General features: G+C 29.7%; 6 protein-coding genes across 29 annotated transcripts; 2 read left to right on the top strand and 4 right to left on the bottom strand.

Moving 5' to 3' along the window:
• Positions 1-32: 32 nt before the first annotated feature.
• MED16 (mediator complex subunit 16) lies at positions 33-5665 on the bottom strand. 3 transcript variants are annotated; one of them, XM_031981516.2, is made up of 14 exons: positions 5514-5665; positions 5102-5248; positions 4822-5020; positions 4436-4682; positions 4195-4350; positions 3941-4113; positions 3525-3852; positions 3107-3314; positions 2850-3024; positions 2628-2774; positions 2322-2535; positions 613-722; positions 381-526; positions 33-270 (listed from the first exon to the last, which is right to left on the bottom strand). In XM_031981516.2, exons 1-14 carry the CDS (start codon positions 5573-5575, stop codon positions 147-149), a joined length of 2436 nt encoding a protein of 811 aa, XP_031837376.1. In that variant the 5' UTR covers positions 5576-5665; the 3' UTR covers positions 33-146. The 3 variants fall into 3 exon arrangements, with proteins under 3 accessions (XP_031837376.1, XP_031837375.1, XP_076230139.1); XM_031981515.2 differs by having other exon boundaries at positions 5102-5263; positions 5514-5663; XM_076374024.1 differs by lacking the exons at positions 33-270; positions 381-526; positions 613-722 and adding an exon at positions 2107-2232 and having other exon boundaries at positions 5102-5263; positions 5514-5663.
• Positions 693-2018, bottom strand: LOC143175308 (uncharacterized). Its single transcript, XM_076374025.1, has one exon. The coding sequence runs from the start codon at positions 2016-2018 to the stop codon at positions 846-848; it is 1173 nt and encodes a 390-aa protein (XP_076230140.1). The 3' UTR covers positions 693-845.
• Positions 5666-5684: 19 nt separating the features above from the next.
• On the top strand, positions 5685-16633 carry l(2)k05819 (transmembrane protein 94-like protein l(2)k05819). 16 transcript variants are annotated; one of them, XM_076374016.1, is made up of 28 exons: positions 5685-5839; positions 6670-6836; positions 6925-7059; positions 7276-7412; positions 7488-7681; positions 7755-8225; positions 8297-8458; positions 8546-8649; positions 8726-8820; positions 8901-9138; positions 9345-9455; positions 9648-9741; positions 9819-10036; positions 10111-10346; positions 10429-10553; positions 10624-10772; positions 11144-11191; positions 11630-11764; positions 12041-12184; positions 12263-12313; positions 12499-12643; positions 12717-12925; positions 13937-14111; positions 14282-14527; positions 14592-14832; positions 14911-15004; positions 15075-15236; positions 15306-16633. In XM_076374016.1, the coding sequence occupies exons 2-28, from the start codon at positions 6673-6675 to the stop codon at positions 15376-15378; spliced, it is 4356 nt and encodes a 1451-aa protein (XP_076230131.1). In that variant the 5' UTR covers positions 5685-5839; positions 6670-6672; the 3' UTR covers positions 15379-16633. The 16 variants fall into 16 exon arrangements, 15 of the variants coding, with proteins under 15 accessions (XP_076230131.1, XP_076230134.1, XP_076230129.1 ...); XM_076374019.1 differs by having other exon boundaries at positions 5766-5792; XM_076374014.1 differs by having other exon boundaries at positions 5791-5941.
• On the bottom strand, positions 13012-13967 carry LOC116429076 (uncharacterized). Its single transcript, XM_031981521.2, has one exon. The coding sequence runs from the start codon at positions 13785-13787 to the stop codon at positions 13062-13064; it is 726 nt and encodes a 241-aa protein (XP_031837381.2). The 5' UTR covers positions 13788-13967; the 3' UTR covers positions 13012-13061.
• Positions 16634-16765: 132 nt separating the features above from the next.
• On the bottom strand, positions 16766-24791 carry PIG-G (phosphatidylinositol glycan anchor biosynthesis class G). 4 transcript variants are annotated; one of them, XM_031981512.2, is made up of 15 exons: positions 24578-24791; positions 21068-21274; positions 20747-20909; positions 20463-20661; positions 20186-20395; positions 19918-20109; positions 19445-19787; positions 19180-19376; positions 18685-18930; positions 18394-18572; positions 18035-18213; positions 17803-17956; positions 17431-17731; positions 17183-17349; positions 16769-17102 (listed from the first exon to the last, which is right to left on the bottom strand). In XM_031981512.2, exons 2-15 carry the CDS (start codon positions 21072-21074, stop codon positions 16871-16873), a joined length of 2769 nt encoding a protein of 922 aa, XP_031837372.2. In that variant the 5' UTR covers positions 21075-21274; positions 24578-24791; the 3' UTR covers positions 16769-16870. The 4 variants fall into 4 exon arrangements, with proteins under 4 accessions (XP_031837374.2, XP_031837372.2, XP_031837371.2 ...); XM_031981511.2 differs by lacking the exon at positions 24578-24791 and adding an exon at positions 21419-21587; XM_031981513.2 differs by lacking the exon at positions 24578-24791 and adding an exon at positions 21361-21575.
• On the top strand, positions 21898-23628 carry LOC116429077 (uncharacterized). Of its 4 annotated transcripts, none has more exons than XM_031981524.2 (5): positions 21898-22042; positions 22612-22832; positions 22894-22981; positions 23072-23302; positions 23418-23628. In XM_031981524.2, the coding sequence occupies exons 2-5, from the start codon at positions 22618-22620 to the stop codon at positions 23529-23531; spliced, it is 648 nt and encodes a 215-aa protein (XP_031837384.2). In that variant the 5' UTR covers positions 21898-22042; positions 22612-22617; the 3' UTR covers positions 23532-23628. The 4 variants fall into 4 exon arrangements, with proteins under 4 accessions (XP_031837384.2, XP_031837383.2, XP_031837382.2 ...); XM_031981523.2 differs by having other exon boundaries at positions 22035-22151; XM_031981522.2 differs by lacking the exon at positions 21898-22042 and adding an exon at positions 22158-22406.
• Positions 24792-24822: the final 31 nt, after the last annotated feature.

Raw genomic sequence — 24822 nt, forward strand, 5'->3', positions numbered from 1 at the left:
CATTTCATAAGGAGCATAAAATAAGAACTCAATTGTATCTTAAATAAAAGTTTTTAATATCATTGGTCACGTACGTAATATACAAAATTGTAAGTATAATCACTTTATATAAAATTTATCAATACACTACTTCCAGTTCATTATACTTATGGACAGGTTTTATGAATTCGCCAAATACCACCGCAACGACAAGCTCTTGCCCATCTTTGATCCCATGCTCTAATCGCAGCTGTTCTTGTCATATTTTGAACTTGGGCTTTTCCACCACATCTAAAATATTGTCTTATAATAATTTCCTTTCGGGATTAATGGTTTATATCACTGTGCTGTTTAAGAAAACTATATTTATAATATTCAAATAAAATTGTTATATTTCGTACCTTGTGCATTGTTTGACAAGAAGTGGTTGTTTTCCAAGATATAAATGCCTAATATCATCTACAATTTGTCCACTATGCATACAACCTTCAACTGAATTAAGTTCAGGTACAAATAATAACTGTTCAGATTCTACACCATATTCCAGCTACAATCAGATTACACAATGAATCAAATTATTATCATTTGTTACAATTACACTATTGTTGGAGAAACATTTATATATTTCTTTACCTGCAAGGGAAAACTTTGATAAAAAAGAATAGGGGTAGCTATAGCTGTTATGCTATTACCCTGATGCAATTGAGGTATCATGATCTGATTCGGTAGCAGGCAACAATCATCTGGAAGAAAGTGATTGTCGTAGTACGTATTTAATTAACTTATTATTTTATACATATTATTCTTATCTAATTATTTCATTGTCGTTTTACATGTAAGCTTTAGTTTAGAATCAACATATGTAATTATACTTCAAATATAACAACTTTTTCTTTAGCATTATCATTTTCATCTTCATTGTCTGTAGGATATTTTGGTGTAACTATTGGCTCTTTCACAGTTAAATTCACTGATTGCCGTGCAATTGTTTCTAGATCTGGATTAACATCTAAATACACTTCTGTTTTCTTATACTTTGGACTGTCTATATTTGCAATAAAATAAGTTGATTCATGGCCACTACTCGACGCCGGAATTTCAACTGATTTTGTTTCATTTTTGGCATTTTCAACAACACCCTTGTCGGTCGGTGAGAAATCACTCGGAAAGAAATGTTTCCCCGCTGTTACATTTGCGCTACCACCTTCTTTATTTTTATCGGCTTCCTCGGCTGCTTTTATAAGATCGATAAAAAATAATTCTCTCGGCGAAAGTGATTCTTTAGGAGATTTGACATCCACTTCATCGTTCGGCGTAATAGTTACTAGCTTCAAATAATCTTTTATCGAGTTTCTATGACACTTAGAAATATCATTTCCTGATTTTAACATATCCTCATCCTCGTCATCTTCATCAATATTATTTTTCAACTTTATGTTAGCGGTGTCTTTGATGTTACCCGATTTACGACGATGTATTACAAGAGGTGGAAGATCTTTATGCTTTTTACTTTTACTCTGTTCCAATTCATCAGAATTATTTGTATTTATTATTTTAGTGTCACTTTTTATTTGAATATTATCAGATATTAAGGTACTCGTAGATTCGTCTTCTTTTAAGCTTGTAAATTTTAAATTTTGCGAGGGATCACTTTTTACACTGACCAAAGATGATGGTGTCATTGAATTGCTTGTGCCATATGAGTGTGATTTAATCTTATCCGTTTGTTTAGAATTAATACATTTCCAAACTAATACCAAACACAGCATAAGAAAAAGCCAAATAAGAAATGCTACAACCCAATATGAAACAAGCCAAACAGTTGACATTTTGTTATGATGATAAACTAAATTCAGCAAGAGCGGGCACAATACAAACCAGTAAATTAAAAAAATACAACCTGTTATTATACAAAACACAGTGATTTTATGAATGGTTACATGCTGAAAACAATTTTTTGATTCACTTTGTTTCTGAAGTAGCTTGTGTTCTGTTAGAGCCAGAGAATTTTTATGTTTCAGAACAAGGCTTTCACTCATTTTAAATTAATGTATTAAAGTGCAAAATTTAGTAAATATTATTGGACAAAGCACTTTTTACTTAATGATGAACACAATCTGACTATTAATGCAGCTTCTCGAATCTGTGTTTAGTAATACTAAATGAAAGGATCTGGAATTTCCTTGCCATACAAGGAAGTGGTACTTTATCTTACTTCCTACTAACCGTCGCATTGTGATAAAATCCGTACGACTGCTCGTTATACAAATGATTCACCTTAGTTTTAATATAAGTATGATTGCATCAATATTTTTTTTATAAATGACTCCCAAAAGACTTACCTATTAATCCGTCGTCTATTTGCTGAGTTTGAGTATCCCCATTTGGTTGGACTAATTTTGATAATAAACGAAACAGTAAGGCCAATACATCAAGATTATCGGCGCTACGAAGGAAAACTGGTAGACACGAAGGACGTAGTAAACCCCATATACGTATAATTACTAGTAATTCTCTCAATGTATTTAAAGCTTTATGATCCTTCAGAAGCTCATACTAAAATGTTAAACAAAACAAGAAATAAATATATTAAATAACAAAAAGACATTTGAGGTTTGGCAGTATTAATAATTATTAAAAATACTAACACCACCGGATTTCATTAACAGCCGTTGGTCTGGAAGACGCGCCAAAAGATTCAATGCTAAATCTGCTACCCACTGAATTAATTGTTGTAACGATTGAAGCGTACTTGGCTCTACGGTAAATTCTTTGGGATCAAGATGTAAAAGTACCTATTAATTACCAAATTATAATAAAATACATGTTGATGCTATAAGCATTACTGAATGTGTAAGCTTGATGTATACCTTATCTACATCAGTAATTGCATCATTAATAACTGCTGCTAAACTCTCTGCTGGTCCCTTATCGTGAGAAATTAAATCAGACGGTCGTAATAATGATTTAAAAGCTGTTGCTACTGAATGTATCATAAGTAACGATGATAAATCCGCGGCTTTACTTTGTCCTGACACTAACATTCTGGAAGTAAAATTTTTTTATGATCATGATCTTTTAAAATTTTCAATAAATAAAATAGATAATTTTTAAAATAATGTAAAACCTATATAATGACGTCTTGATACAAAGGAATTGAATATAATGATACTGCTGTATGGGCTGTAATTGTCTATTGAAAGATACATCCAATCTTTCACATAATGGTTCAATCATAGAAGATCTTAAACATAAAAGTATATCTAACCAATCTAATCCAGTTACTAAACAGTATTCTAAGAGTGTACAAGCATAAGATAATGTTATCGATGGTCCTGAAAAAAAGATTGAAGATAATTAAAAGTTTTCTAGCCTTATTCTGAAGCAGGTAGTAAAAATAGAAACTGAAACTGAAATATATGTTTATACTACATAATAAATTTCCAGTAATTTTATCTAAATAAAAAACGTTTTGATAATAATTATTATCATTTCAATTTCCCATTTTAGAACCAACTTTCTTGGTGTAAGTTTGTAAAACTCACCTCCATCAGGGAGGAGTTTATATAAATATAAATTTCCCCGTGTATCACAAGCCAACAGAACACAACCCAGCCATGATAAATCTATGCTTGCTATAGAAATTGTACTTTTGAAATATTTATTATTCGGTTCATCAGGTCGCCAAGCAATATTTAAAGATGAAAGAGATATTTCTTTCAAACAATCACGGCTTAAACAATGCACCGATGAATCTGCCAAAGCCACTACAACGTAACTTGGTGGTGGTAATGTGGTAACAATTGATAATTTTGTAGTTGCTATCGCTGTTATTGGAGATTGACAACGATACTGTGATTGATGTTGCCATACCTATAAATGTGTATATAAGAAATACACTATTAAATATTCAATGTTAAATGTACCTCAGGTTTACGATTCATTCTGCTTAAATACCTACCACTACAGTTTTAAATGGTTCTAATGTATTTGGCTGAAATAACTTATGAACTGGTTGTGATTTTTCTCTCAATTCCCATACTTCTACAATACCTCCACTATCACTATTAACAGCAATAACTAAGGAATCTGCATCTTCCCGAACTACGAATTTCAAGTGTGTCACACTTGTATCTGAGAAGAGAATTCTATTAATTTCAATTGTACAATTGCTAAAAATTATATACAAGTTATAAATGAAATTAAAGACTTTACATGTATTGTCTTTGGGTGCTCCATCTTGTAGAAAAAAGCTTGGCAAAGCTTGTGATGTAATAGAACATTTATCGTCGTTTTTACGAACTAATACCCTATAACATCTAATTGGTAAACAAATATTTCCACTGCTTACAGCTACTAAAATATATCCATCTAAAAGTTCATCAAATTTTATTTTAATTTACAGATTTTTCTGTAAAATTACTTTCATTAGCATAAAGTATACTAGTGTATGTACTTTTTCCATAACATAAGTCCACTGCAGTTATCCTATGCCTTGTAGTGCCTAAACTTTCTGCTGAAGAACGAATAGGGTTTTGAAAATCTCTTGTAATCATAACTGCGCCAACCATGCCTGTTGTTGATACTACTAATACTCCTTCAGCTGCTCTACCACCAAATTGTCTTACAGAAGGAGCAAAAGATAAGTGATTAAATTTCTCACTATAATGAATGCTATCTTTTTTCTCAGTTACAAGCCCCGTCTGAAATTATTATATTCTATGAATTTAGTATATGAAATCGAAATTACAAAAACATTTGTTGTAGATATAGAATCCTATTTTTGTTAATTATATCATCAACTGCTAATTATGGGCAACCCTATATATTAATTTCCAATACCTTTTTCCCATTATGAAACCATATTGCACCTAATATCTGTTCTCCAATGAAATATGTGGAACCAATTAAAACCCAATCATTAAGAACGTGATCTTTAAACATCCATAATTGTACAGTTCCAGTGGAATCAGCAACAACTAATTTATCACCTGGCAAATCCCATTCTAATGCAGTAATAGTATCTTTATTTGATAATAATCTAAACATATATAATAGCTTTGATTAATATAAAAGAATAATTAGAAAATAATTGGATAACTGTATTAAAATTTTTCCATACTTGTGAGTATGCCAAGGCATATTTAAATCGCAAACATAAACATGGGATCCCCATGTTTTTCCACTATTATCATCTAATTCTGTGGTTGTAGTAAATGCTGCTATATTTCGACTAGATAACGAGCATATAGATTGTCCTTCATACAGGCTAAAAATTGGATTACTATGAAAGCATTAAAAAACTTTAAAAACATTGTTTATAAAACACATTACTATAATTAAATTGAATTATATTAGATACATTTAAAAACAATTTAGAAATATTGATATTCATATATATTTAATTAAATAGAAAACATTTTTTATTTACAACTAGTAATGGCAATAGGAAACGTATCATGTTTAAGTAATAACAAAATATAATATATTAATAATAATTAATACATGTTATTAATAGTAATAATTAAACATACCTTTCTTGATTTAAAAAAGGTTTCGATGTCACTTTTCTATTTACAGTGTACAGTAAATCCATTGTTGAGAGGTTATACCCTTTATATTAAATAATATACTGTGAACCTGAATGCATACACTCCAGTATTTTTTGTTTGTTATTCTTATGCATTGTGATGCACAAAAATTTTCTATAAAAGTTTCAAATAATAATCATTCATGTAATAAAATTATAACACAAAAACCATAAGACACTACGCGCACATTTCAGTCGTCAGCACTGCGTCATGTGATAAAATGTATGTGATGTGAACTAGTCGAATATGCATTCTTCATTCTGATTCAGGTCATTTGCAATTATGAGACTTCTCCCATTATTTTTAATTATTCAATACATGAATTTATATTGAAAAATTAAAGTGCACTTTGGACGTGACAGCTATAAACGGTACACTAAATCCGTTTATTAACTTATGCAAGTGTTAATTCATTTTAACCTCGCTCCGTTTGTTTTGAAGAACATTCCTGCTTCTATCCTTTAAAAATGGCTGTATTAATAAATTATATTTGCATCGTTTTCTCCTTATTTATTTCAGTTTCCTCAACCTATTTCTGCCATATGAAAAGTATAAAATAATGCTTCCTTTTTGTTGACTTATATTTTGGTTAGATATTTTCTTATGACATGAGTCATGATGTGCATAAATCACAAACCCATGTTGCTTGACTGTAATTTCGAAGATACATATATATCAGTGAAGATGCATGTCCTTCATACATAAATTAAACATGGAAAGAATACGTTTTTGAAGACCATTCTTTCTATCCACAGTTTTTGTTTATTTTGCATGTTTTAATGATTCTTTGAAACATATCACAAAATTCAAAAATTATTAGTAGTTAGCTAACAAGTAATTAAAAATCACTTAGTTTCTATCGTTTTTACTTAATAAAACCAACAAATGTATATTACCAGTTATATTTCTTATTAAAAAATGTTCTTTCTTCAATGACACTCATAAAGAATGCTAAAGAGAATAAACAGAAAATCATAAGTTTTGTAGACACATTTGTATTTCACCCAAGTGCAACAGTTATGAACATACACAAAACATTGAATGTGATTTTCTATTACATAGTAAAATATAAAAAGAATTTAATAACTTTATGGTATAGAAAATGGTTGGTGATCAAGCAAAGGACCACAGTTCCAAAACAAGTGAAAATACAAACAATAAATTCACAGAATCATTAGGACTGACAACCAGAATTGCTCTTGAAACATTACAACGTGACATTAAAAGAGTTTTGCAAGAATATGAAGAAGATTGCAGAAGAAACAAGTAATATTGTTATTTATTTCTTATTTTCATGTTGAAGAAATAAAAATATTATATTTATTGTTGTATATAATGTATATGTTATGCGCAGAAAATATAAAGCTTGGCTAAAGGATACTTTACATCATCGTAGTCAGTATACAACTCTTTGTTGGACTTCAGCAATCGCACTTTTGATCAATGCCATTATTCTTGTTATCGCATTCTTCACAGTCAACGAGACATGGTATGAATTCAACAGTTTAATGATACATATATTAAATTATAATAACATTATATAAATACAATAATGCTTATAGCTAAATTTTGCAATTATATTTCTTAAAATATAAAGAAAGTTAGAAATAAATAAAATTGTTAATTATAAGTTTAAAAATCATGTAAATTATGACTTAAACAAAGTTTAAAAATCATCTTGTAACCACTTTTTACATAATTATAGGTACCTTACACTGCCTTACGAAGGACTGACAGTCTGTTGTTTAATAGTCTTAAATTTTATTTTAGTTGTATCAGATAACAAATTACGACATAAAGAAATTCCTCATAGAGTACGAATACTTATTGATCAACTAGAAGGTATATTTATACTTGTGAACAATGAGTTCTGTAACATTAATATTTGTGTATTTCAGTGTATTTTCTATATTTTAGTCGCAAAACATTCTTGCCAATGGGTTTCTGAAAATTACCCACATTTATGTAGTCCCTTGTCTCCTTGTTTAACTTTGCAATGGACTTATCGAGATGGTCATATAGTAAATTTGCCATGGGCATTATTAGTTGCCGGAGACATAATTGTAATGAAACCTGGGCAACAAGCACCTGGCTACTGTGTTCCTTATGATGTAAGTTTAGCGTGTTGACAAAGTAGTCTGTTTTATACAATAAAATAAATACTAATAATAAATATAATTTTAGGATACGGAAGCACCAGTGTTGCATGTAAGAGAAGTATATAGTCCACAAGTTCATAGTGCAAATGAAATTTTCTCAACGCCACAGGCACGAGCACCATTAAAAAATAAAATTTATAAACTTCAAGAAACCCCGTATTTGATGAATCTCAGAATGGCCCTTGATCAAGCTCTTGACAGACCAGTCACATATCATAATCGCAAACGACACCTTTTAATGATATGTTGCATTGAACAACTTGCCTATCCAATTCTTCTAATTATTGTATTAATTGTAAATTTGTTCCGATATTCATATTTGTCTGAATATTTTGGTGTTGGTCATTGGAATGAAATGTTCTTGCTACAACCAATTGCTATTAGCATTCCTTTACTTCCATTAGTATTCCCGATCTGTTGGATTTTTCTGAATTGTTTTGGAATGGCAAGATTTAAAGCTTTATTCAAACTTTATCAGTCATCAAAGAAACTGCAGGTTAATATACTTTTAAAACAATGCTGATCGAGTAGCCCTATACTTCATGATATTTATCTTAATGATTTTAGTTTGTTGATCCTTTCGAGGATACAGATATCTCTGGTCCAAGTTATCCAGAAGTAGTATATAATTGGCTGGAACTTAAAGAATATTTTTTCAATATTCTTTTTGGTAAGGAGCATATGATGTCAAGATCTGCAAGTATCTTACACGTTTTAGGATCAGTAACGGTACTTTAAATATAATACGAGTTAACATGCTTACCGAAGAGTTTATCAAACAATACAGATAATAGAAGTAAAATAAAAAATTTTCAGGCATTGTGTTGCGTGGATAAAAAAGGAATTCTTTCGTGGCCTAATCCAACAGCAGAGAAAGTATTTTTCTTACGGAATGCCAATACTTTATCTCCATCTTCAAGGTAAATAAGTACATTATCTCAAGACACCAAAGGATTAATAGTAAAACACATTAATCAATTCTTTATTATATTACAGCACTGGTAGTTTAGATAAAACATCTGAACATCAATGCCAAACTCAAACTGAAGATTCTAAACAGTATTCAAATAAAACATCTTATGTTCAACATGGTAATATAAAATGAAGAAAATATTATCTATAGAATTTCATTAAAGGTATAATTTGGTGTTAAATGAAAAATTATTTTCAGACATGTCTCATTCAACAGCTGAAGTTTTGGATCTTACCCATGATCATGCTTTGCCATTTCGTCTACAATTTGACGATCATGCTTGGAGACAGCATTTGAATTCGTTAAAACCACTAGGTCTAGCAATTCTACTCAACACTTGTAACATGCAAACACAAGAACATTATATGCAGTTTTGTTGCCATGTCACTTGTGAAGCTCTCTATAATGAGAATCTTGTACCGGTTACAAACAGACGGTATGTGTTTCATTCGTTCAGGTTACCGTGTTTCATTAATACGCTTTATTGCACTGCATTTCCTCCTTTGTTTGTATACATAATTCAAACTAATTCTTCCAATTATCAAGCTAATTATGTCCAGTTTATATCATACTCATATTCCTAAGACAGTCCAAAGGTAACATTTCCAGTTACCAGTAACGTTGATCATACACATTTGTCAGCTACCAGGATCACAGTATAGAAGATAAGAGTGGGTATCAAGCGAAAGATACAATACAAAGTTCAAGACAGGTGTATTTAGTGGACGAATCAGGGAGCCTTGGACAGATGTGGTCAGTCCAACCATAGTTATTTTATGTATCCTCCATATTTATAGTTAAACTGTATCGGTGAATGGAACTCCAATCATATTGCATATAAATCATATGAATGCTAATCATGGGACATTTTCATACTTCTGTACTGTTCTTTCTTTCATTAGAATGAATTACTATTTACTAAAGTTTATTGTATGATAAATATAGGTGCCTATGTGAATTAGCGAAGCAGATAGGTTTCCAAGAGCAGGCCCAAAATATATTCCAATTAGAACAACAGTTGTCCACGTTTAGGCATGTTGTAAGCATCATATGTTATTTAAGTTGCACTATTATTATATAGTATTTTAATTGTAAATTTTACTAATCATATTTTAGCAACCAGAAATGGTTCGTCGCGATATAAAATTTGCAAGATCTTTAAGTATTGCAACGAAGTTAAAATTTCCTTTTCCGCATATGGTCGCCGTGGTAGTTAAAGAACGCAGTGGAGGTGGTTTACAATTATTAACACAAGGTACAGCAGACATAATTTTGGATTCGTGTATTGAGTTTTGGGATGGTCATGATCTCTGTCCACTTTCTGCATCTGATAGGTACACAAAGATAGTAATTCCTTCTAAAATACATAAACTTTTAAATGTAAACAATTGTTTCACGTATATTTTAGAAAAAAGGTGCAAGATTTTTATCAAAGGACAAGCTTAACATCATATTGCACTGCATTTGCATATAGACCATTAACACGTGGTATTAGCAATAAAATGTCCAAAATATATTTAGAGCTTCCTGCAGACAGCAAACATTTGTATACACCTCATAGAAGTCCCACTCCATTACCTTGGGACTTTAGAAACGTTCTTGATCCCAGAGTAAAAGGTATTCTAGGACAATTTCATTCAACTGGTAAGTACCTCAAATATATCATTTTTAAGACTATATAATACATATAATAAACAATAAACAATTTTTACGTAAATTTTTATAGATTCTTTACTATGCAATGAAAATAAGGATGATAACATAAGTGACGTCGAAAGTTGTTTCGAAATTCAATGTAATCAAGTCTTTATTGGAATGGTCACTATGCAATATCAAGCACAAACAGACATGGTAAGGTATTTAATTATCGAACAATGTATTAGTTGATAATTGTGTGAAAAATACATGATTTGTACTGTAGGTACAATTAATCGAACAACTTGACAGAGCTTGCATACGTTTCGTTCACTTCAGCAAAGAGAACGAATTACGATCTCGGGTGTTTTCGGAGAAGATGGGACTGGAAAGTGGATGGAACTGTCATATTTCGTTGCTCAGTGAGAGAGCTAGGTACTATATTCTATTTTTCTATTGTTAATTAATAACTTTACAAATTATTTGGCTTCGCTCTCTTTTGCTTTTGGATTAATATGAAAAGTTTGGGGCATGTCCTCACATTGGAGAGTATAAATATGTTATATTCTATATGTTGTAAAGTCTGTATACAAAAACATTCAACACTAAGTATTACACTAATTGTATACGTCGCTGGTGTTACAATTTACTTTTTTTTTTATTCGTCAATTAATTATCATTTTTTAATGTCGTTTATCTAATCTGTTGTAAGTCTAAAATAAATGGTGCTGTTTGATATGAACTTGTTTAACTAGCTATTTGTCATAACTATGAATGTGAATGTAAAATATGCATGTACATTACAGGAGACAGCAATGGCTGGAGAGATATCCACACATGACCCCATCGTATATGTTTGTCTATACCTCTTTCTTTCATTACTGTTACTAATTTGCATGATTATTCGTTACGCTCTGTATTAATATTTTTCTCGTGAATATTATTTCTATAGAAATTTACAGTTCTTTGAATGCAATGATTTGACTTTTTTCCCTCTAATCTTTCAATTGATATGTACCTTAGTGAATTCGAGTATTCTTTCTTACAAGTCCTTTTGTATATTATAATTACATTTATGTTAGAGCGTTAAGTTACATTGATTTACACCAGTAGTAACTGGTAATCACTTTTATAGAGTTTAATGGCTTATTCATTGGCGGATACAATCTTAAACAACATTTATTCTTGTACATTTCCAGTTATACCATGCACATGTGTTAATATCTCATATTATATCATGACATACATAAAATACACAAATAAATTGTATGTAACTAACACACCAATATTAGGTCCGAGAGTCCAGTGGGTTGGTGGGTGAGCCAGGCAGCAGCCATGTCCTCACCCACTCCCTCGGCCCAATCTCATCAGCATAATTACTCCTGCATGGATGAGGCCAGCCACTTGCTTAATCGTGTCTCTCCTCGGTATGTTACATATTACCCTCTTATCACACATAAACACTGAAAACATTCATTTTTTAACTTAATAAATGTAACTATTATCAATTAAAAATCGTGCTTTTGCTTCTCGATACAATATTTAAATAAAACATTTGCTGACTCAAAAGTTAAGAGCATGCATTCATACATTTCTGCTGCATACATATGCTGCATTGATGTGTTTGTGTTCTAAAAATTATCTTGCATGAATGAAACATGAACGAATCGTTTCTCTATTGTCTGATTTACTTTACATTATAGCACCAATTTGGACACTAGCCGTGCCATGAGCATGTCCGCGCCCAGTGCCATAAACACAGACTTCTCCACTGTGAAATTTGACGACGAGACCACAGAGTGGAACGACACAGGATTATCTCAAGTGAAGAGTGCTATGAGCCACAGGTTCGTTTCGTGTTATGTCATGTGACTGTGATCTTGAAATACTGAATGTTATAACATTATTTTGAATTTGCATGCCAGTCTAAATCACCTAGTACAAAGGATCGCGAGAACTGGATCGTCACACTTTTCGTAATTATTTTCTGTTCTTCCCATTTCTTTTCATGGTAGACTAAATTCCTTCCATTGATATATTTTTTTTAATGGATTAATTACTACTTGAAATTACTTTTTTTGTGCTGTGTTTCATTTTTTTCGAATAATATAGAACAAAGAATAAGTATGTAATATTAAAGAATAAAATACTTTTTTAATAGAGAACAAGATACGGTAAGAAGCGAAGATAGTGTACTAGTGCAAAGCGTAGATCTAGGATCTGGTCAAGAAGCATGGCGATCCCTGAGTTGTCTTACAGATAGTACAGAGCAAAGTGCTCCTGTGAATTTCGATTTATCGAACAGGGTAAGTTTTTTTATTCAAGATAATTCGGATTGACAAAAGCACAGAGTTCAAATTTATTCTGCTACTATTATAGGCAAAATTACCACGGGGTATCGATAAGATTCGACCACATTTAGAGCTAATAGACAATGTACCTTTGTTGGTATCCTTGTTCACTGACTGCAACACTGCTGTTACAAGAGAAATGTTGCATATTATGCAAGATTACGGAGAAGTGGTTTGCGTTCTGGGTTCTTCGGCAAATGCAGAGAACATGCCTATTTTTATGCAAGCGGATGCTGGGTAAGCGCTCAATTTTTTAGTATTATTAAAACGATTATTTTATTATTATTAAAAATTATTACATTTATTAAAATCAATGTAGGTTGAAATTAAAATATAAAATATATTACATACAAAATACAATATTATTCACAAATTACACGTTTTCTTTGGTTACGAGACGACCTGGAATCATATAACTAGTCTTAAAAGTAGTGTCCTTTTCTATTTGAGCAGTAATACTCGGCCGTGTAGGCATCACGTGAATCCTTTTAGAAATAGACCCTGTATATTGATAAGATAACTGATTCGTAGTCTGGTAATCCGTTTTTGATTTTGTTTGCCAAAATATTGTCTTTTTTGGTCTTTTAATGGTAATAGGCTTAGTAAACTTTTGATAAGATTCTTTAGTTATTGTTTCATATTCCATTGGAACAGGATGAACACATTTTCCTTGGTATGGTTTATAGAGTTTCACTTTTGCATATCCAGGATCCATATAAGATGTCATATGAGTAGTTGTCATGTCTTGCAATCCTTCTATGGATAAACGTGATCTTGGGAGGAAAGGCTCCGGTACTTTTCCTTGTGAAACTTGATAGGATAGTTTATATACAGTATCAAAATCCATTTTCTCGGTGATTTTAGACAATACTTTGTTACGATACCCATAATTAAATCGTTGTCTGGGAACACAATCGAATTTCACATAAGACTTTCCATATGTTGTATCTGACTCAATTTTAATAGTTGGTTTTTTAGAAGATCTATATGTTATAGGACGTCTCTTAGCCGGTTGTAGGTACAACAAAGTATTATCATGAAATATTAGACGTGGCGGGGTTCTTGGTTTACATTGGGAAATCTCAGTAACATAAACCATCTTTATAATTATTTAACTTTGTAGGAAGAGAAATTATAAAAAATTTGGTTAACTGAAAGAAATTAACAAACAGCATGTGCTTGATGTTATTCAATTGTTCGGCGCTATGTTCAGTGATAGAATAATATTAATAAATAAACTGATTTTAGAGTGGCAGTAGAACCATTATACCCACAAGTTTGTCAGAGGGTTCCTGTATTAACCCCGACGAGAGAAGAGCAAGGCCCATCTCCTGTTGACATAAGCAGAGCATTAAATTCGATTGCTTGTTCGTTAAGCGTCAAACGTGAAGATCCAATCGCGATATTCCATTTGATTATGGAGGTAGAATATTGTGCATTAAATACTTTGTGCTAAGTCTTCAAACTTTGTCTATTTTTAATAGTAGTTTGATGTATTGAACATGGAAATACTCCAGTAAAAATAATGGATATTACAATGTTAATTTTACTGAGAAAATCTACAAAGTAGCATATAATTTGTCATATTTTTAGGCTCGTCATTACATGAAGTGCCTTTGGAATTGTGTGCAATTCTGGCTCTGTTGTACAGTTACTCTCTCCTTCACTCAAGCGTTGTCTAGTTTCCTATTGCTACCACCATTATTCTCTGTTGATCAAGTGTTATGGTTGAGTTGTTTAATCATTCCAATGTTATCAATATCCATGATCGCCACACCAAAAGATCCTACCATAATGCAACGTGCTACAGGCAAGAATCAATGCACCATAAATGGACAGGTGAGTGCTTACAATTTTTACTTAGCTTTAGTTTTAGATGCACTATATCTCTTTTCTTTCACAGATTGCATTGTTCGTTCTTTGGTGTTATGGTAGCAAGTTTGTACCAACAATTATAACTATAGTTTTATCGCAGTGTATTTCGTTTTTAACTTTGTGCCCTATTTACACAACCACGGATTCCAAGTGTCTTTATGTATATCCCGAGTCACGGGGAGAGGTTTCTTGGGGTGGATGGGGTGCCAAACCAAACATCATTTTAGTGGTGCAGCATTTCGCTTTGTCATTATTAGTTTTACATTTAGGTAAGTTTTATATTTTATTACTTCATAGGTGGAAGACTTTGATTGTGTTCTGATAATATATTTAGTATTTGTTCGCAGTAACGATATCTATAGGCTTTGTACATAGAGAGTATTCTATTTGGAGGAAACAACCTTTCAACAATTTTGTGTGGTTTCTAAGTGCATTTATAGCGTAAATATAATTATCATTTTTCCCTAGTGAGTACTTAATATAACCAATTTAGTTGATATTACCTTCGTAGATTGTGCGCACAAGCAGCATTCTCAGGGACTGTATTTTGCACATTTTGGAAGGAGGAGGGTGTAAAGATCGAAGATTTTCCTGTTCACCTCCCTTTATTTTTCTTAATGTCTTTACCACTCATTTTCCTGATTAATGAGTTAATTAAATGGCAAGAAATTAAGTAAGTATATCTCCGTTTAAATCGAGTATTGTGAAACACATAGTTTTATTGGATGCAAATTTTTTTCAGAGTGAATGTAAGGTATCAAAAAAGAGCTCGATTAGAATTTGGTACAAAGCTCGGTATGAATTCACCGTTTTAGAGATATTAATAATTATTGAATGAAGTGAAAAGTCCCGACACAACAGGTGAAACAATCGAATGGAGTATTCAAATGTCACATAATACCGCCGCTGTATTACGCTGCGAACGTCGTCTAAACCATTAATTTATTTTTTATTTGTCGCAAATGCGTTCATGCTGAACATCTATCCATTTTATAGAAGAATAGAAAGTTTATTTATATAATATGACAGTAAAATGTATACATTTATTTGGATAGTTACAAAACTATTTGACACTTTGAAAGTGTTTTAAAAATCTATTTGAAAATTAATTAAATCGCGGGAATCTTTACAGCCTCGCAAACTAATTATATTAACACTCAATATGAGATACTTTTAAATCACGTAGAATTGTTTTCATAATTCGATAAATGAATATCAAAATATTTCTATTTTTGTATAATACGAATATAATATTTTACATTTTAAGGGTTAATGTGCTGAGAAACATTAGCATATACTATTTCGAGCTTATAAACTGTCATATATTGAACTTTTGAGTTGTTACTATTCAATGCTTTCAAAATTTTATGAAAAGGTAATCTTAGGTCGAAGAAAAAATATTTATTTAAGCAAATTTTATATTTTAAAACATATGGATTCGAAGTTTATTTAATAATAATTATGTATTATTAATTTGTATTTTGAACATTTTAATTTAGTATTTATTATGTACAGTAGCAACATTTATACAAAGAGTAGCACATAAACCATTATAATAATTGCTGATATTTAAAGTTAATCAATTTTATATTATTTACAGTGAATGTGAACGGGTATACTTTTTTCGTTTTGTCGTGTTCCTATAGAAAGTAATTTATTTTTAGAAACCGAACTATCGTCCTGCTTTAACAAATTTTTTTATGTGTACTTTTAGATATTACGTTGCGTGGTTAGTAATCATTATTTTACATTTGTACTTTTTAATAAGTGGCTTGTAAGTCACTGTAATATATAATTATAATGTAAATGAAAGAGAAATGAAAATTTAAAATAAGTCACTATAGAAAAAAATAAATAATGTAATGTTTCGGCGTATTTTATTATTTATATAATATGTGATAGAATTTTGTCTCTGATTTTATTTGAACTGCATTCTGTTTGTACAATTATACAAAAATGTTTTTATATGATAATGTATTTTAATTTTATTGTGTACACTGTTTATTACACAGCTATGTATAGTTAAAATGTAAACTTATACAGATCATTTACAATCTGAACAAATAATTTCAATTGTAAAGAATGAATTTCTATAAAGTTACTGTTTTATCTGTATTACTAATTCTTTTTATGATCGATTTTTATAGAAGTGATTGGTGAATCGAGTTAAATGTAAATGATTGTGAAGAAATTTGGAAGTTTAAAATAAAATTATCCTTGGTACTAATTGCATATTTTTATTCTCATTTTTATATTTTTATATCTCGCGTATGACACTTCGATTAAAAAAAAATAAAAAATATTGCATCATCTATTACAGTTATTTATTATTTTTTGTAGCATAATCAAAATTAATATGATAAATATTATAATGCAAATAACAAAGAAATGTACAGCTTCATACAATAATTTCGGCGAAAATACCGACCATATAAATAAATGATGCCGTTGGATGCTGATTATAATTGTATACACAGCTAGTGGTAATAATTTACAAGTAATGTACGTTTTACTTATTTGCATAATAATCTCGCAAGAACTAGAAGAAAAGAAAGCAATTTTATAGCGAATAGTTATAATAGAACAAATTTTGATGATTAAGATCCTGATAATACTTACTTATATGAATATTGTGATAGTACTTGGTGAATTAGCAAAAGACACGCCAAAACGGACGCAGAATAGGTATTAATTATTAATAATGATCCATTAACAAGTGGTATATACGATTGTATACCAACATAACCAGCGGCCACATCAATGGTTGCCAGACTATTTGAATTTCCCTAAAGGAATGTAATTTTACTTTATTAACTTCAGTTTAATATCATTAACAATGATATTGAAATGTTCGTATATAATTTTACCTGATAAAAATAAAATACGTTGCCCATCCATACGTACACAAACACATTTATTTGTTGAATATTATTGTTCTGCAGTATCGCGCGAATTACATTACTAAAAATTATTTGTAATGGCAAAAGAATCACATTATGTGGCTGATGTATCATTGCTGATATCATGATCCACATTCGTACAATGAAATATAATGTTGTTTTTAAAAATATTACCTGATTGTATTGAATGGTTAACACTAAACGATAAGTATAATTAAAAAAGTTAATTGCTAGTAATACCCAGAAGATTTGTACTTCGTATAATCCCCTGCAAAAATAAGATTTTATATGATTTCGTGAAATAATTATACCAATTTTCAATATAAAAAGGAAATTTACCTAGATTGAGGATATAATGGTAATTTGTTGACACTATTGTTGTGCATATGACGAAAGTAAATACACATACCCATGATTACATTAATTATTAAAGATTGTTTTTTATACTTTCCCTCTTCATGTGTAAAATCAAGCCATATAAGAAGTATAAGGGCTAAGAAAATAAGTAAAAATATCTAAACCTGTGTTTGTAGTGAAATAGTTTTATAAGAATGTATTATTATATAATTACCAATAATAAGTATAACTGTCATTCCCAACATACTTTCTTGTTCTACCAAGAATCCTGCTATGTCTGGAAGATGAGCATATTTATCTCCAGTACTGTTTAATTTTCTAAGAATTCTATGTCCTATCAGTAGTAATAGAATTTTTATACAAGTCTCCGCAAATGAATACTGTTTGTAGTTTCTGGAAATATAAATTGGACTTTAATATTTAAATTTTAAAACTGCTTCACAGGGCGTTTCATCATACTTTGCTAAGCTTCGTCATGTTGATAGTATTAATAAATTTGTAAATATCAGCCAACATGTATGATAAAGCACCATATATAATGTAATTCTTCGTATAACAATAAAACTGACTTACAATCCTAAACGCGCATATAATTTCGCAGCAGAATTGTAAAGTAACAGTGCAAGAAATGTAACCCAGAGGAAATACCAAGTTTGATGTTCTTCTTCAACAAAACTGCTGCTGCCAAGACTTATCGCATGTATAACTGTACCAAGGGGAAACAACCACCTTCTAATTTCATATTCCCTGTTCTAATTGAGTTAAATATTTATAAAATCATATAATAATATGTAAATGTAAATAGTGTTCTATTTTACCATGTAAATTGATGGCCCAGTGTATCTTATGTTCTAAATTGCTTACCTTAAGCATGAAAAAGTTAGTATAATTACTATTGGCAAGTAAGCAACAATTGATAACCAAAGTACTGATTATAAATAATACTATTAGAAAGCTAATTAAATTTTTCGAAAAGAGTAACGATGTGTCTTCAAAGTTCCAAAAATGATTTACTGCTATCCAAAGAACTATATTTAAAATAATCAATAAAATGGTACTTTTTGGACTACTTAATGTGTAAGTATTATTTCTTAATAAGATGCAAATTATCTGAAATAATGATTAAAAAATAATTATCATATATATATTTAAATTTTAAATCATCAAGGGGTTGTTTAGCAGGCCTTCTCAAGGACCAAAATCAGGATCTGTATGACTGTGGTCAGAAGTGGAGGCAAAGCTATGGACAGCTACCACAAAGGGGAAGAAATGGACTTATATGTTAGAGAGATAGGTTTGTGCTTTGCTGAACAGCCCCGGTTTAAGATGTACATCATGTTATAAAATTGAATTCCTTACATGACTTAAAAAAAATATGGCCACTGTTATTATATGGAAGTCATATTTTATCATATTATTTATAAGAAGTTCTTTCATTCCCTTAAGTGCAGTCTTATAGGAAGTTGTAATATCATCTGTCATGTCATTTGGATGATCCTTAGTATTCAACCACGCAGAATGAAGTTTTATTGCTTCTATATATTTTTTATATGCATCTATGAGAATATGCAACATATTACGAGATGGTAAAAAATATAAATGTATAAGTAAATTTTTTACTTACATTCCGACTGATAGTCCATCAATTTCTGAAAATGATTGAACACTTGCTTGGCATTATAATACAGTATATACAATTTCTTTGATGTGGACAAATTGTATAAAGAATCCGAAAATACACTTCCTAAATTACAGTGTGGTATTGGAATACCCAGAACTGTAGACAATGTAGATGCAATATCCACTTGATCTATTTTAGTAAAATGATTTTCATTTTGCATACAATCAGCACCAATTGCAATGAAAGGCACAATTGTTTCTGATATTGTCGAGCCACCATGTCCTCCAGAATCTTTCATTCCATGATCTCCGCAGATAATAAACAAAGAAGAATCATTATTTTGATTCTGAAGATAACAAGTTTACACTATTTTTAAAAGTATAGAAAATATATTATAATTGTTTTTCTCTCTTTTAAATATATTAAACTACTGTTCTGTGTTTAAAAAAGTATTGAATCAAAATTATTACACATACCCATTCTTTGATCTTTGTTTGAATTTTTCTAATTACTGTATCCATTTCATTAAGTTTTGTTTTAATCAGTGGACTAAATGGCCCATGAACATGACCAATATGATCAAGTCCCAAGTAATGAAGAATCATTACAGACCAGTCAGTATTGTCATATAATTCTTTATGTAAATGTCTAGTTATATTGTTGTCAACCTAAATTTGTAATCTTAAATGAATTATATAATACTATATATACTTGCCAATATAATAAAAAATTCATTCACAATACCTCTGTAAAATCTGTTACAACAAACGATGTAGTACCATCATAACGTTTAAATATAGAGGGAAACAACATAAGCCAAGTTTCATCCCCGTAAAATACTGATTTGTAGCCATATTTTGTTACTTGAAGCAGTATATTATCACTAGTAACTGGTTTACTCCCAAAATTTAAAACCACATCAATAAAATTAGGAATTACACCAGTTGTTATTGCCTATACACACATAATGAATATATAATGAAAATATGAAAATAAAATTATCTCATTGAAAGTATGGTACCTTTATTCGTGGCATTGTAACAGTTGGTGAATGTACTTTAGTTTGAAACAAACATGCTGAAGAATTTGCTATAAGACTACTTGTTATAGGCATAGCCACTTTTCCAATTGATCCTGTTATAAAATCCCACCTCAAAGCATCAATAACCATTATGATCACTCTTTTTACCATTGGTTGATACAATGTTTCTATTTTTATTCTACAAGATTTATTTAATATCGTCAAAGTGATTATTCAATATAAATATATTGATTTCTTTATCCTCTAATGGTTTTACAACTTACCTCACATTTTCTATATATTTTGGAATATCATTCTCAGTCGCTATTGTGTTATCATAATTTGTTAAAGGGAAAAATCCATACAAAAATAATACAATGGAAGAAGGTCCAATAATAAGAATATAAAATAATGTAATAATACTTTGGTCTACTCTTTTATCTGTAACTATAAAAAGAAGATGTATATCTTTAAATGCTATTTTAGAATTCTAAAGAATAACAAGGAAGAAATAATTGATATACATATATTTTCATTATTATCTGTTTTTTTAAAGTCAAATGTATTTTATTTATAAGACAAAAAGGTTAATATTGTTACTATACCTTTCATTTTTGCTAAAATGATTACTTTGTTATGTCATATAATATTATGAATTTTATTATTGTATAAATTTGCATCATTTGATTTATCTTTAAGGTTAAGCTATGGTTTATTTATGGAATAACTATTTCTGAATTATAATACTTTTGATATACATTTATTACAATAATCCATATATTTTAATTCATAATTTTGCAAGGATATTCAATCTGCAATCACAAGAAAATTGACAAAATACTTTTAACTAGATAAGATATTTTCATATCTTGTAAACACACCACACACACACACACACATTCGCGTGATAAAGGGACGATACTCTTTCGCTCAAGCGGTAAATTTCAAACACATACAACTATAGAGTAAAAGATATTAATATTATAATAATATTCTCATAACATGATCTTTATACGTGAAATAACAGAAGAGATCATGATAATATTATGTGATTATATCTATCTATGGTTATCATCCCTTGTGGGATACTTGAGGACACCGACGAGAAATAGGGTAGACTGGACATCTTATGGGATTTCGTGTCCAGTAGTCTGAAATACCGATTGTATAAAAAAACAGACGTTTTGATATGCTCCTTACGATTAAAAGTAGTGAATTTAAAAATTATATTCGAATTGATGATTGAAATTGGCAAAATCGAAAAACGTAAAGAGTTTTCTTTGCAAGTAAAAACACATATACATGCACGTAGCATATGTATCGAATCTCATGGTAGAATTGTTGATTGTCACTTATGACATTTTTTCATTGAAAGATTGCATTCTAGTTTCGAAGCAACATAATGAGAATATAATTAATAAATATAGAACATTTGCTTACTAAACATAATGATTTGGGAATGGTAAGAGGGTCACGAAACCCCTCGGCCATGGGACAAAAATTTTATTGCATGTCCAGTCTATCCTATATTTCGCGGTGTCGCGGGGAAGCCCAACAGCATCTCAAGGGTTACCAACCAGGTGCGAATTTAATACAATTTGTTATAAGTGATTTTGCACAAGTAAAAACTAAAATTTCGTATTTTATTTAAATTTCAACGCTTTTATAATCTTATAGATTAAAAAAAAGGTTTGAATGTATCATTTTATATATAAAGTACTACATACGTAATTACAAGACACTCTGTATTTCGCTGATAAAACGCGAACACAATTCGATCAATAAGTGGAAGCAGACTTTATTTTATCAAGTAGAATTCATTCAGTCAGTAGACACCCGCAACGAAACATTATGTATCGGTAATCAAAATTTTCTGCGAAGCACAGTTTCTTGCTTTTCACCTCTAAGTTAAACTATCACATTGTTTGACTTATTTAATATACCGTGAGTATATTTAAATTAAAAAAAACTTTATTCATGGCTCTTAACATTTTTCTTTCTTTCTTATAATAGTAATCATTATTTCTTTTAATTAAAAACACGAGTTTTATTATATTCTTATTAAAATCTCAAATATATATTTACTATAGTAAAAGATTCAATTTCAAAAAATGTTTAAGAAGCCTATTACATTTTAATTTTATTTTAGAAGAAAATGGCATCAATAGAAGAAAGTTGGAAAGAAGCAACTGAATCTTTAAATAGCGAAGTCTGTGATACATGGTTCATGAAATTACAGGAAGCCTATTCTGAAGAAAAACGTACCTATCATAATCTAGATTCTCTACGAGAGAAGTTAAATTGTTACTATGAGATCAAAGATAATTTAAAAAATCCTCAAGCTGTGCTTCTTGCCTTATTCTTTCAAAAGTAAGTATTTCATAAAATAAAGTAAATGACTAGTACAATATACATTTTAATTTTGTTACAGCTTTGAATATGATCCCAAAGCTTTAGATGGTGAAAATAAGAATTTAGAGCATTTTAATACATTTGCAGATGAAGCTGGAATAGCTGCTGTAACTATCGTTTTGTAATATTGTAATAATATTTGTCAAGACTAAGTTATGAAATATAAGAATAATAATTTAATTTTTATGTATATGTAGGATGCAGAGTTAAGAGAAGAGGCTAATGAACTTCTTAAAGTAGCTGCAACGCATAGTACAGATGCTCATAAAATTGGAGGTGCCTTTGGTGGTGAAGATGCTCATTACTTTTTAGACTTAGACATGGCTGTGTTGGGTTCTTCTCCAGAAAGTTATGCAGAATATAGAGAGAAGATTCGTGGAGAATATTCTTTTCTGAGTGAGCCAATGTATACTGCTTTACGTTTGAAGGTAATGTAATAATAGTACAATTTCAGAATGAATTGAATTGTATTGATATATATATATATATATATATATATATATTTTTTTATATGTTTTTTATATGTATTTTCTTTTAAATTAGGTCCTGCAGAATTTTGTGCAAATACCAAATATTTTTGCTTCTAAAGAATTTCGGGAAAAATATGAAGAACAAGCACGTCAAAACATACAAGCTGAAGTTGAATTGTTATCTTAGGGGAATTAATAATTATTCTGTATTAAAAATTGTATCTTTATAAATTTTGTGATGAGATGTATTTATTATTTAATTATAAAGAAAAAGTTTCAACTGATGCAGAAATCTTTTACTATGTCAGTAGTACTTGATCTGTATGCAGCTTAAAGTAGCACAAATGTATATTTTGAGTATTAGTATTTAAAGTAATTTATGTCAAAGTATTTAATAACATATAGTATTGTTAGATACGGTACATTCATGTCTTATATTTAGCATTAAAACTGTCCAACTAATTTTGTCTTTAACAATAAGATATAACAAAAATTTAATATAAAGTGAACTAAGTTGTTCATGTTTCCACTTAATGCTATGTTTCAGGCATGAATGTATAGATCTTTGTACTTATAACAGAAAATATGTTTAAATGTTTTTATTTTCTTTTTATATAGTTATTAAGACACTTTCATTAAATATAACTCTATTTTAAATATTGAACCTCATTTAAGACTTTACACTGACAATATGTAAATTAATTTATTCTACACATTTACATATATATCTTTGTTATTACTTTTAATATATGTTACATATGTATGACATCTGTAACTAAAACATTATCAAATTTATATCTAACTTAAAAAAGGTATAAAAAGGCCATTGTTACATGGAAATAACTATTAATTAATAATCTAAGGATTACATAATTTCTGTAACATAAAACAATGCAGGTAAAACTAGCATTGTATCATATATACAATTTACTTTATTTAATCAATTAAATTAATATAAATGTTTAAGTATGTTATTACAAGATACAGAAATATATAAATATTTAAGTGTTATTTAATGCTTTGTGTACTTAAATTCAATATACAGAGTGTAAACATTACTTTACACTAGTAATTAAACAAAAATTATTATTTCTTATGCACATAGTTTTGTAAAAAACAATAACTCATGTTTATTTAAACGCTGATATTACTAAATACATTTATAATCTCATTTAATTTCATGTTAAACAAATAAAATACAATATAATTTAAGTTACAATAAATTAAGCTAACCTTAGTACGGCAACGATTTCATACTTTCATTTCCATTCACTTTCAAGAATAATATATATACATTTTTTACTTAATATAAATATTATTTCATTATTTCTGATTCAAATATATTATTTTTCAATAATTAATAACATTCCAACAATCTTGCATTTTTAAAAACCATACACGTTACACTATCAAAATACGCATCAATTTCAAAAATGCGTTAATCGTTCGATAATCGAAATTAGTTCGATATAACTTTG

The sequence above is a fragment of the Nomia melanderi genome, chromosome 14 (genome assembly GCF_051020985.1).
Source record: "Nomia melanderi isolate GNS246 chromosome 14, iyNomMela1, whole genome shotgun sequence".
Classification (NCBI taxonomy): Eukaryota; Metazoa; Arthropoda; class Insecta; order Hymenoptera; family Halictidae; genus Nomia; species Nomia melanderi.